Source organism: Macrobrachium rosenbergii, chromosome 1 (assembly GCF_040412425.1).
Source record: "Macrobrachium rosenbergii isolate ZJJX-2024 chromosome 1, ASM4041242v1, whole genome shotgun sequence".
NCBI lineage: Eukaryota > Metazoa > Arthropoda > Malacostraca > Decapoda > Palaemonidae > Macrobrachium > Macrobrachium rosenbergii.
The window spans coordinates 38,645,986-38,658,581 of record NC_089741.1 but is presented as its reverse complement, the minus strand read 5'-3'; the positions used below and the strand labels follow the sequence as shown (position 1 = coordinate 38,658,581).

Below are 12,596 nucleotides of genomic sequence, written 5' to 3'. Positions count from 1 at the left end.
TCAGTATATGACCAACAATTTATGGTTTTGGAGAAAGATGTCAAGACTTGTATGTTGTTATAATGGAAGGAACAGAAGGAACAGACAGCCCGAAGAGCTAGGCAGTGAAGAGTGAACTTCAGAAAGGAAATTTGAGTGTTTCCCAACTAAAGGGGGAATTCTCATAGGACATGCCCTCATGGATATTCCTCAAGTTTCAAGTAAGGTAACTGTTCTGAAGTGCTTCGAATGCTCTGTGACCTTAGTTTTTGTTTAGCAGTTGTTTAGTGATTTTTTAATGAAAACTGAAATATTGAAAAAATATCATATTTAGCAGTCACATAGTGATCGATGACCAGAGTATGAAAATCAAAATATAGAAACAGCATAAGTTTTATTAGTTGTGTAGTGAATAATGACTGGAGTATAGAAATGGAAAATACCATCGAGGACTTCAGCAGACTTAGTTGTATACCATTACAAGTAGATTAACTCATTGGTGAAAAATCACTGTAGGTATTTTTATGGTATTTAATAGCTTTTAACAAACAGAGAACTCTTAAAACCCTACTGAATTTTATACATTAATATAATTTGTGTTGGAAATTATGTTGACAGTAATGTAGTGCAAAGAAGATTAGTCTTATATTGTTAAGGATTCCAGTGTTGGCTCATTCTGATATGTACTGTTATAACAACCTCATGGCCATTTAGAAGGGATCTGTATTGTTCTAAATTCTTTCCCGTTACTATATTTCACAATATATATGTAAAGCCATGTAAGTGATTTATATCCGACATTGCAATGCTTACAAGTTATTAACGTCCTTTTCAAGGTACAGTGTCATACTGTACTGCATCACTGCTACAAAAATTCACTTGGAAGCTTGAAAAGGCAATTCGTTAAAGCCATGATAGAGCTTATGTTTATTCAGCAGCTTGGATACGGTTTTTTAAAATAACCGTGTCAAAAATTATCAGAATGCCCTGGTTTGGCAAGATAGCTGATCCTGTCAAAATTGGCAGTAGTTTTACCTCTGTCAAAGAAAACATAATGCCTAGAGCCAGAACTGGTGAGATAGCACTATGAAATTTCTTATGCTTTATAAGCTCATCAAGTGAGTAGATAAAAATAATACTGTATAAGTAATGCAACATCTGATTATTAGCTGCAGCATAGAAACAATCTAATGTTGCTTTACTGGCCATGTACTGCAAACAGTATTGCAGTATTGTGAATTTTTTTGTGATACAAACTTTGACACCTGTTTCAGGAATTACCCACAGCAAACTTTGAAAAGTTTTCGATAATATAATATTGCCAACTGCTCGCCCTTTATTCATCAGATGTCAAGCTTAGGCTAATGCCCATGACAGACTTGGCTCTTTGTATAGGAATTGCTCTGAGGGTGTGACTGACCTCAGTAGCAGCATACACAAATCTGATGCCAGTAATTTGCTAACTTTTAAATGATGCACACAGCGGAGAAGAAAAAATTTAAAGTTGGAAAATAACTTTTAAACTGAATTGGGCATTTTTCAAAAACCAAAGGAGGCAGTCTCGAAGTAACAATTAGTTTACTTAAATGTGTCATGCACTTTAGAAAATGTAATGAAAATGCTTGTCAACTCAGTGTTGGAAAAACTGTAGTTAAATACTAAAATATGATGTGTTGGATTATAAAAGATGGTATCTAAGGTGCTTAGCATGTCCTGTAAAAGACAGATTTAGGAAATACTGTTTTCATAAACCTATATGAAAAAACTGCTCTGGTGATATGTTGCAATATTATTTGTGAAGGCATTGAAAGGGCAATTTTAGTGCTTCATCTGTTACCATTCTGAAAAAGAGGTTTATGTGCCTAAAATGTAAAGAGAGAGAGCAAGAGAGAGAGAGTTAAAGATACAATACTTCAGGTTTACAAATACAGTACCTAATTTTGTTGTGATGTTGTGGTTAATTTAGTGGTTTCCACAGAAGTTGAGCATGTATACAGTACTCTGAAGTGTGTTATTAAAGCTGAATTGTATGTTATTTGCTGTGATGTAAACTCTTTTAAATAATCATGTATCAAAAACTATATATATGGTGAAAGAAAGTGTGTTGCCCAAGTGCTGTCGGTATGTATTTAATACATCTGAAGAAGTTCGCTAAACACAGAAGCATTTGGTCAACACTGTTTTTCACCTTTTCCTCCTGTATATACACTGTATTGCTTTTGCCACAGTGATATTCAAAAGAGGGATGACTAGAATATTTACCCCAGAACTTACGTAGAGTAGGAAAACCAGTACACGTAGTGTGAAATGTACACAAGGTAGATGTAGCCTAGTCAAGAATGTTATATCCAAGGCATGGATGCTATGAGTAGTATAACATGACAAATATTAACATCCAAGCATGACTTATGTCTTTGATGAACTTAACTAAATGCATGAAATTGCAAAAACAAGCTGTGTTTTAAAAAAATTTTGATTACAAGAATCCTGTATCAAGTGTAGTAATAGTTTTGCTCTTGCAAATATATTTGTATGTTATGGGGTTAACTTTAGATATAAGAAAGTTTAAGATAGGCAAGTCTCAATTGTGAATGTTGAGTCAAATTTCTCTATGAAGTTGCAGCCAGTACTCCAGTTCAGTGCAGACACTAATCAGTTGAGGTTTGGTTTCTTGATGGTTTTGTGCTATGAATTTAAATCTGGAGTAGCCTCTGTCTTTTAACATGGGTCTCATTATGACCTTTGATCGCTCCATAGCAAAATTAGATCCTCTAACTGGATCACTTTTAGTTAAAAAAAAAGATTGTTTGGAGTTTTAATTAGTCTGGAACTGGATCAGTGTTGGGTGTGTAAGGTCTCTGCAGAATAGCAGATGACATATCTCGAAAGGTGGAAGTGGTAAAGAAAAATGATATTGAGACTACTTTAACTGGTTTGACTTCTCTGGGGCTTAAACACTCACAGCTTCTTGTGTGACGAGGTTTCCTGTACCTTGTGGAACTGATTTTTGTTACCACGTGTTCTATATTGAGGCTCAAATTAGGTACAGTGCATAGCACCAATAGTAGCTTGCATAAAAAAATAACCTGTTTGCTATCATTTATGAGCTTTGATTTATTAAATGAATAGAGTTTATGTTCTCTCACCATAGGCATGAGGCTCACATCCTCATCCCAGAAACCAGTGCTTAGAAACTTGCAACAGTACTGGGAATCTGGTTTTAGTGTTGTTGGAGTGAGGTTAAGTGTCTTCCATCAAATGGCACTTAGAAAATCTTGTAAGATATCAAAATATACCATTTACAGTTGATATGGGATTGTTGTATACACATGGATGTTGCACCAGTTGTTAAATTGTGTAACCCTCCTCAGAGGTAACATGATATGCTTGGTGAAAATTGTACTGGTTAAGCTTGATAAGCAAGTAGGTTCTGGGTTAAATTAATAGCAGGAAAACAAAAATGTTTGACTTTGTATACAAACTTGTTGGACGTTTGAAATACAGTCCTTGAAGGTACTACAGTATATATAAATATATGACAGTAAAAGGCATAGATATACTGCTCTTTGATGTAAGTGTTTGCACAAATCGAATTGTTTTTTGCCAAATTTCATGTTTTTCTTAAAATGACAGTTCATTCAATAATTAAAGGTTTAGCTGTGTGTTGATTATAGTAGGCTTTAAATGTGCCCACCTTTACGTCACAGAGTTGGTAGTCTGTCTGTCATTTTTGTGATGAAAACGTTAGAACTGTTATGGACGTAGACGTTTAAAGACAGTGAAACTGGAATGTAATTAAAGTGAATGAGGCTTGATTATGAAAAATCTGTTGGCCAGTGTGTTTATATAAGATTTAATTTTAGAATTGATTTTTGTGAGAATTCACTGATTCTCAAGCTAGGTCATTGAATAGTATATAGATGTACAGCTCTCAAAGAAAAAGTAGTAAGATGGGACCAGAATTTCAAGACTTGTCCATAATGGAAGATCGGAATAAGTTTAAATAATTTTTCTCAGAATCTGAAGATTTACTTCCATTTTCACACAAGTTTCAGAAACTTTTGCAGTTTGACATTACAATGAGTTGAGAATTTCCAACATGCATGAGTCATTGAGTTCTTGGTTCTCTCTAGGCAATGAATATTTCTACCTGTTTCTTGGACATTTTGCACTGGAACTGTTCACTGTGTATAGTTCAGATGTAACTATTTTTCCTCTCCCTTTGAAAATGTGTCAAGAGCTGTACTTTAGAACCTGCATATCGATCCTTTGAGTAAGTTAAAAGAAGAAAATAAAGACAACTTCATGTATAAACATCACAGTCTTGTGTTCCAGGAAATCTTTGGGCTAAAATCATTAACGGAGGTAAGTTTTTGTTGCTGTATATTTTATGGTAAAAGGTGATGGTTTGAAAACTGTTAAGTGATCTTTAGATTTTATGCACAGAAAGTGAATGGGTTTGTTACTTCAATGTTAATTTGAAAAAGGAGAAAACATCCCTATTTGTTATTGTATTCGTTTTTTTTCATGTCATAATGTATTTTTCAGATTTTCAAATTCTATTTTCAGTTTTTTCAACATGCGTTTTGCATTTTAATGTCTAGGTCATTCTTCGTGCAAATTTCATGACTGATAAAGATCGCTTATTTTATCATGCATGCCTTTCCATGGGTGTTGGTTTTCGACAACCTTAATTTTTACTTGCATTATGAAAATGGCTTTTATTTTTTCTTTGTGGTTGCGGCTCATCTCTTCATTAAGTTGTAGCTGTTATCCTTCTCCTGACGCTTTTGAAATTTAAATTACTGAGACAGAAGTGCTTTTGATTGAGGGTACATGATAACTGAGCACTTGTTTCATGAACTGTATATCATTCTGTTCACGTATCTCACACGACAGGGTGTTGTGATCATTTGTCTATACAGTGCTGTATAGTAGTTTGGTACAGTATTCCTGTAACAGTAGTACAGTATACTCTTATTTCTGACTAACAATGTGCAACCTTAAATAGTCTTCCAGGATTTTCAGGATCAACAACATGAAGGGTTTTTGCAACAGGACACTCACAGTGTAAAGAGTGTTACTTAATCATTCTGCATCATGATTTTCATTTAAAATGTTTCAACAGAAAGAGTTTTAGAAAAGTGATATCATTCTTATTGAACATACCATTCCAGAAGAGGTTCAGTTCTCAGTTTGGTTATGATCAGGATGATTTGTCAGTCATCATGAAAAAGAAAGTGAAAAACATTCATCTCACTTTTTGTTATTATTGCCAAGTAAATTAGGAAGAAATAGCTATGTAAAAAAAATAAGTCACAGATAATAGTCAGGTATACAAGCCAAATTTGATGGTTTCAGTTAATGGCATAATTTTAGACGTAGACTCTTTGTTGTTAACATATTTATATCTTCAGATTTCTTTAAATATTTTTTTGCCATTTCTGTTTGCATTCATATCTGTGTATTTGCAACAAAAATTCTCATGATGCTTGATTGACGTTGTCTTTGCAAGAGATGAAATTTGAAATAGAGTAGACCCTTCCTTTCTTGTCCTAAAGAGCGAAGAAGTTGAAATTTCAATAGAAATATTATTATAAAAGTATAATGTTATTTATTAAGCACCTAAATTCTGTAAAGTATTTTTACTTGAGCATATTCAATTAATAATGTGAACGATATGTAATGAACAAATGCAGATAATCAAAAAGTATTTATATATTAATATCTTTTGAATTGAAACCCTAAAATTATGCTTGCTGAAAATGAATCAGTAGTATGTATGATATTTTTAGAACATTGCAGGATACAGTACACATCTTTTATCAAAAGTTATTATCGTTATAAAATATAGATTTATTGAAATATGTTTAGATATGCTTACTGAAAATTAGTGTCTGTAAATGATGGAATATTACACATATGCTGATTCTTACATAAAATGAATCTGTACAGTTACATTGATCTGATCCATAAATGTACCGCTTTTTTTCAGAACTGTAAACTGTAAATACTTTGATGCTAACTTATAATTAATCAAGTTGTGAAAATATATTTGATTAAAAGAATATCAACTGTAGCCCAGTAAAACTATTTAAAAAACATAGACTTCTTCAGCGTTTCTCAGTTGGCTTTAGTTTTCTTTCTTGTTAGAGTACTTTTGATTTTTGATTTTTTTGTTCTAAAAACCACATTTTCTGCTTTCTTAGTTATCGTAAAATTTTCTTTTTTGTATGAGATTGTAGTTATTTGGGATATGTAAATTTGTATTATCCTTCAAAAATTTTTTGTTAATGTTTCACATATGCCATATTTTTATTTTTTCAAGGCTGAATGCCGTCATTTTGTTCTGTTGTTGAGTGATTGAAACTTCCAGACATAAGTAATTACCAGATATATCATTCATCCTGAAAAAAAATGACAAAATCTTGTTTTTTTAGAGAAAAAGTCTTCAGACTATTGGTTGGAAACCCTGGTTAGACTCACAGAATGTCTTATTGGTGGCATAACCTTCTGGCATTAGTATTAGTGAAGCAGCAAAAAAAATGTATATTTTTCTTTCCAATGGACCATCATTTCACATTCCAGTAATGAGAATCATGTAAATTCAGAAGACAGTTCCATAGGTTTCATGGTTGCTTCTACAAAGTGAACCTCTGATGGAGCCAAATACTGATCCATCGTCTTGTAATGTTGTCTCCCAATTATAGAGAGAGCCACCATTTCATGCTCTCATTCTCTGCCAGCACAGGTCAGTATTTTCAAAGCCATATCCAGTTTCTTTGCCCATTAAGTCCTAATTCCCAACATGGTATCTACATTCATAACTCAAGAGGATATTTTTACAGTATGGGCCTAAAACAAGCCCAAATGGAAAAAAGACTTCCTTGGTATATGGGAGATGTTTACTCAAGTGCATCTTTCAATGCAGATGGACCCATTTAAGTGCAGGGCAGGATTGATGGATAGAGTACTTTGAAATTCTTTTACTGAATGATGACTTGGAAGATATGGATATGACATAACATAGATATTAGGAGAGACTTTATGTGGACCTGTTGATGTACTGGACCAGGATGCTAAAATTAAGGGAGCATTAAGAAAAGAATTAGCAACAGCCAAGATAACAGTAAAGAAGAGTACAGTATCAATAAACAGAACATAACATAAAATGCATATGTAAGACTTGTGCTTCAGAACTGAGTGGAGACATGGACACCGAAAAAGTAATTGGAGGAGATTCAGAAAAGATGTAATTGCAATGTCCTGGGATTCATGGTTGGAGTATGCTGGAAAGATTGTATTGCAAATGAGGGAGTTGTAGTTAGATGTGGCTTTGCAGAGCTGAAAATAAAATAAGATGGTTTGAATGTGCAAAGAGAAGAGACGAGTAGTAACTGGCACTTGATGAAGTGGCAAGATGCCGAGCATGAAGAATTGGCGGATGGAAATTTAGGCAGAGAATGTACAAGTCAGAATAAAATGGTCAAGAGAACTCATCTGGCGAGTGAACCTGTAAAGGAAAAACCCTACTATAAGTTTTGAATTATGATGATGAAACTGAATTTTCACTGTCAAAGAAAACTGAGAATACTGGGATCTTAACTGATGCAGTATCTGCATTTTGCTGAGTAATTTTAAAAATATGAGCATTGAACCACTGAGATGTAAGAAGATCAAGAAAGCATTTACTCAAGACAGAATGTATTTATATTTTGTGCTGTTCACTTACAGACAGAAATAACAAGGATTAGTAAACATAACAACAAGTGGAATGTCACTGTTGCAAATGTAGTGAAGTACAGTAATTAGATGCATACTGTATATTCAGATACTGGAAGCTGAAAAGCAGTCAAGTGAAGTGAGTATAAAAAGCAGCAAGGAAGGTACGCCTTTAAACTGCAGTGCCCAAAAGCAACTGAGGACTTTTACCAACCCATAACTGCTTCACTATTACTGTCAGGTAGCGCCAGGGGATTACACCAACAAATGAGCACAAAAAATGTGTAAAATAAAATTGGGAGATGTAGTAGACTCAACTGCAACAAGAGATTGTCTTTGTTTAAGCACGATTCAAATACAACAAATCTACAAATTAATCAAATCTTCTACAAAACAGACTTTGATTCTCATGGAGGAGGTCACGGAAGTGGTGGTGGTGGTGATCACGGGGCAGGCGATCATGGAGCCAGCGGAGCAGGTCATCATACCGACACCACCGCCGTCTTAGGTCACGATACCGATCACCATGGTCATTCAGTTGACAATTTTACAGATCATGTACTGTTAAATGATACAACTTCAGACCACCATACTTATGAACCACATGATATTCATCAGGTACATTACCACCAGGTATCATGAAGGAGAGGTATATTTTTTAAGTGTGCATGGTAGCTTCTCAGTCAAAGATGAGTATACAGTAATTTCAGTTAGTTTTTTTTTTAGCTTTTTGTGGTTATAGTAATATTCTTAAGTTGCTCGAACTGATGTCATTTTTAGCATTACAGTGACTGATAATAGCATTCTAGCCATGACTAGGTGTTATAGCATTTTTATATCTTAAGGTTTGCATGATACCAGCTGGAAAACCCTTTTTCTTAGTTACACCACAAGTTAGATGCCATGCTTGATAGTCATGCTAAATTTTGTTGAACAGTTGTCTAGCTGTCTACTACGAGTTGCCATGGAATGTTAATAGATTTGTGTCTAGATTTATAAGCGTTAAGAGACTTCTTGAAATAAAAACTAGGGAAATTTTGGAATGCTGTATTATTGTGTTAGGAAGTTCTTTGATAGATTTCAGAGTATCATGATCCAGTCCCAAAAAGTTTCATTGCATTGATGCTTGATTGTCTGTTGCATGTCTTGAAGTGAGAAATGTTTGATTTAGTGTAGTCATTTATGTACTGTAATATTTATACTTCACCATAAAGATGGAACATAGCCATAATGAAAATATTAACACATACTGGAGACCGTTTGAAGCCCGTACCTTTTGCTTGGGACATTATTTGTTAAAAGGACAATCCATTTCCATGATACAAAAGTGACCGATACATAGGAATTTCAAAGCTAGAAAATGGTGTTTTTTTTTTGTATGCAGCTCATTCAAAATTGAATCATGACTTATGCTTGATCTAAATTTCAATAGACAAACCTCGTGATTCAGCACTATGAGAATCAAGTGTTTTGACTCAGTGGTCTGGGTAAAATACTTATTGCTGTAATAACAGTAATTATTATTATCTTGTGGAAGACAAAATATTGGGAACATATACGACATATGTAGGCATTTTAAAGTTTGCATGGAAAAGAATATGGCTGCTTAATCTTTATCCTGAATAGCAATATCCTAATTTTAAATGTCATTGAAACTTGTGGTATGAGTATTTTTAAGTTTTGTGTATCATAACTGGGAGTTATATATAAAGCCACTGAAGTTCAAAATATAAGTTTAGGTACTCATCAGTTTTCAAGGAAAAATATCTTATGGTCAAGAATGCTTTTGGAACTATTGAACTGAATGAAGCTAATGTATGAAATTCTCAAGATGTGACTTAGTGAGATAGTATTCATCATAGTTCTGCTAGTAGGAAAGATGGTACATGAATTATCATGGATGAAGGGAGAGCAACTGAAGGACAGTCAGAATTTCATCACTGTAGACAAAGAAATGTTTAAGTTGTAGATTAGCCTTGCCTTTGTCTTTGGACGATTTATAACTGTTGCACCATGCCTCTTATTTATGCCATCTCTGCATTGTGGTTTTATGTATTCAACTTTAAGGTGTTGAAAGTTACTTGATTTTTTATGCTTCTGAAAAAGAATCTTCTGTAAGGTGGTACAGTCTTTGCTTAGAAAAATGTCATCAGGTTAACAGTAATTGTAATTTTTAGCAAACTGGTCAAGAACTATTGAATGGATATTTCATACAGGGACCTTGATAGTCAAAGCTATAGAATGTTTTAGTTGTGCATTTTGTGTGTTGCCTTGGAAATTTCAAGTTATAATGCTTGCATAGTTTATAGTGACAAATGTCTCGTTCTGTGTTCTGCAGATTACTTTGGTATGCTTGGAAAATATGTTATAAAAGAAATCTGTAAACTAACAGGACCTTCAGATTAATGTTCAAGTAGAAAAAAGTATTGTATTGTTTCCTATAACTTAGTTTTATGAAAATAAAGTATTCTTTACTGGCTCAAAAATACTCTTGTTATAGTGGGAAATTGACAGATTGTGTTAAATGAAAATGCTCCGTCTTTAAATATAAATGTGAATAGCAACTTGTTATTCCTATAGTCATTTTATAGAATTAAGTTGACTTTTTAGATAATGGTATGTTACCTACACTCAAGCATTGCAATACTAAAACATTTTTCTAACAGAAAATTTTGCTGATAATGATATTGCAGTTTGAATTAAGTCCAGGTTCATGTTTAACAGTGTTGTGCGTTAAGCTGTGTATGGTAATTAACTTTTTTAATAGACACTATATGCCATTGTGTCTCATACAATAAACACTGAAAATATTTACAGTACACATAAAAAATTAATTGCACTAATTATAGTCTATCAGATGATTTTTATAACTCAGATAGGTCAAAAGGTATATGTGTATGGTTCAATAAAACAGTGAAGTTGTTCAGTTCATAAGCCAGTAACAGCACAGTCACTTCAAGGTTTCAAGAAGTTCTTATTAATCTCATTCCACCTCCTATTATACTGTAGGTTGCAAACGCCAGCCATCACATTGTGCGTAGAGGAGCAAACCAACAAGCTTTGAGCATTTACGAGTGCCGACGCTCAGACCTCATGGGAGAGTTAGTAGATGAAGCCTCTCCTTTCCTCTTTCCATGCACCATTGAGTACTCACTCTTATGTGCAGGTAAGTCGTCTCATCTTTAGTACAGTAACTGAAAACCAGATATATTTAGACTGACATTGTACTGTATCACCTGGGTAAATCCAAAAGAATTTTTCTTTGTGAATTTTTAAGAAGCTTGTAAGCATCGTCCTTTTAACAGTTGTGGTACATCTGTTGTCCTTTTAAATGTTGGGAGCTGATGTTGAGTAGCATAAACAGCCAGTCATGAATAGCCTCTTTTATGGTGGCAAAGATATTTACCATCAGCTCAAAAATAACGACTGAAAGCATACTGGAAACTTTGGTGAGACAGTGTTTACTTAAAATAAGCAAATGAATCAGTGGTTTCTAACTACATAGCCAAATCTCTTAGGTATGGATTCTCTTGAGGTAGCAGAAAGCAAGTACAGCACTTATTGTAAAGTTTGGAACCTTATGTTTTCTAAGCCCATGAAAGATTATTTATGGTACATTGCTGTGTTCTTATTTATGTGATACGTGCAGCTGTAATTACATTATTTGCTACTAAGTATGAGAATGAGTTGGTCTGTTGGCCACTCTCAGTATAAGGGCCTAAAATAGTTTGTCTTTTAGAGAGATACTGAGGTTCCTCCAGCTTCCTCAGATGAAGCACTAAACTACATTATATTGTTTTATAAAAAGTACTTGAATTTTTCCATATTCATCCATAGGTGTGCTGTACGTAATCTGGAAAAACATCAACAAGCCAGAAGTAGCCTGCGATGGCGATTCCGACATTTCCACGTACATAGCCCGCAAAGCTAGACATCATTACTCCGTGGATTGTGCCCACGCTAATCGTGGCTTGTTCATGGGAATCCTGGTTCTTGTCCTGACAATCATCTCCCTCATTCTCTTCTTTGTGCTTATCAATAATGAAGCATATAAAGAAGTTGCTATATTAGAAGCTAATATTATTGAACTATCAGTTTATGGGTAAGTAGAGCCGTTAAACAGTAGTAATTGGATTACTGTATTCTGCTTTTTTTTAATTTTAATTTTAGAGAATATCTAATTTTAACTGTTCCTCAATACAATGGTAAACATTGCATTATCAAGCAGGTGGTGAATTTATCATAATGTGAGAAATTACTAGATGACAAAAAGCATGTCTCCATAAATCTCTTTGTAAAGAACCTATGTTTGATAGTTATGTAGACATTTTCAAACACCTGTGTGGTTCTTCAAGTTGTACTAATGAGAACCTTTCCAAATTTTCCAGAGTTTCCAGTATAACTGTTATAATAGGAATGATACAGATGAGAGAGCTGGAATTTATTCCTGAGGGTGATATTGAGCTTGACAACATCCTGCTCCTTATTGCCCAGAGTGGTGTGTACATTTACACTTCATTCACTGTCATTGGAGGACATTTCACCATGACTGTAAGTTCTATTTTTGTTGTAGTGCTTAATTTATAATTCAAACCAAATTCATTCAAGCTACTCTTTCCATACCATAAAAGATGTAGTGACAATGGATTTGAGGGACCAAAGAGAAAAACATTTTTTTTTTAATCAATGCACTTGGTCATCCATCCATCATATGGACTAAACTTTTAGCGTCAGAAGAAAGGTATTGTCATGGAAGAACTTCTTCACACATCTACTGCGCAAAGGAAAAGGACAAATGCGAAGTACAGTGCTGTATAATGGTCATTATTGTTCTGGTACTGTAATTCTGAGTTATTGTAGAGGTCAAAGCACTGGTAGTATAGCATATTCCCCTA

At 34.0% G+C, this 12,596-nt stretch overlaps 1 protein-coding gene across 20 annotated transcripts in view; it reads left to right on the top strand.

The window, feature by feature from the left end:
- The window catches only part of LOC136852988 (uncharacterized), a 229,540-nt gene that overhangs the window by 213,955 nt on the left and 2,989 nt on the right, over positions 1-12,596 (top strand). For 7 of the 20 annotated variants that reach the window (XM_067129715.1, XM_067129348.1, XM_067129629.1 and 4 more), the window contains 4 exons: positions 8,099-8,319; positions 10,711-10,867; positions 11,539-11,803; positions 12,090-12,252. In XM_067129715.1, the coding sequence (XP_066985816.1) occupies positions 8,099-8,319; positions 10,711-10,867; positions 11,539-11,803; positions 12,090-12,252 (806 nt within the window). Of the gene's footprint in view, positions 1-4,314; positions 4,345-8,098; positions 8,335-10,710; positions 10,868-11,538; positions 11,804-12,089; positions 12,253-12,596 lie in introns of all 20 variants that reach the window. The other 13 variants (XM_067129180.1, XM_067129009.1, XM_067129091.1 and 10 more) reach the window with 3 other exon arrangements.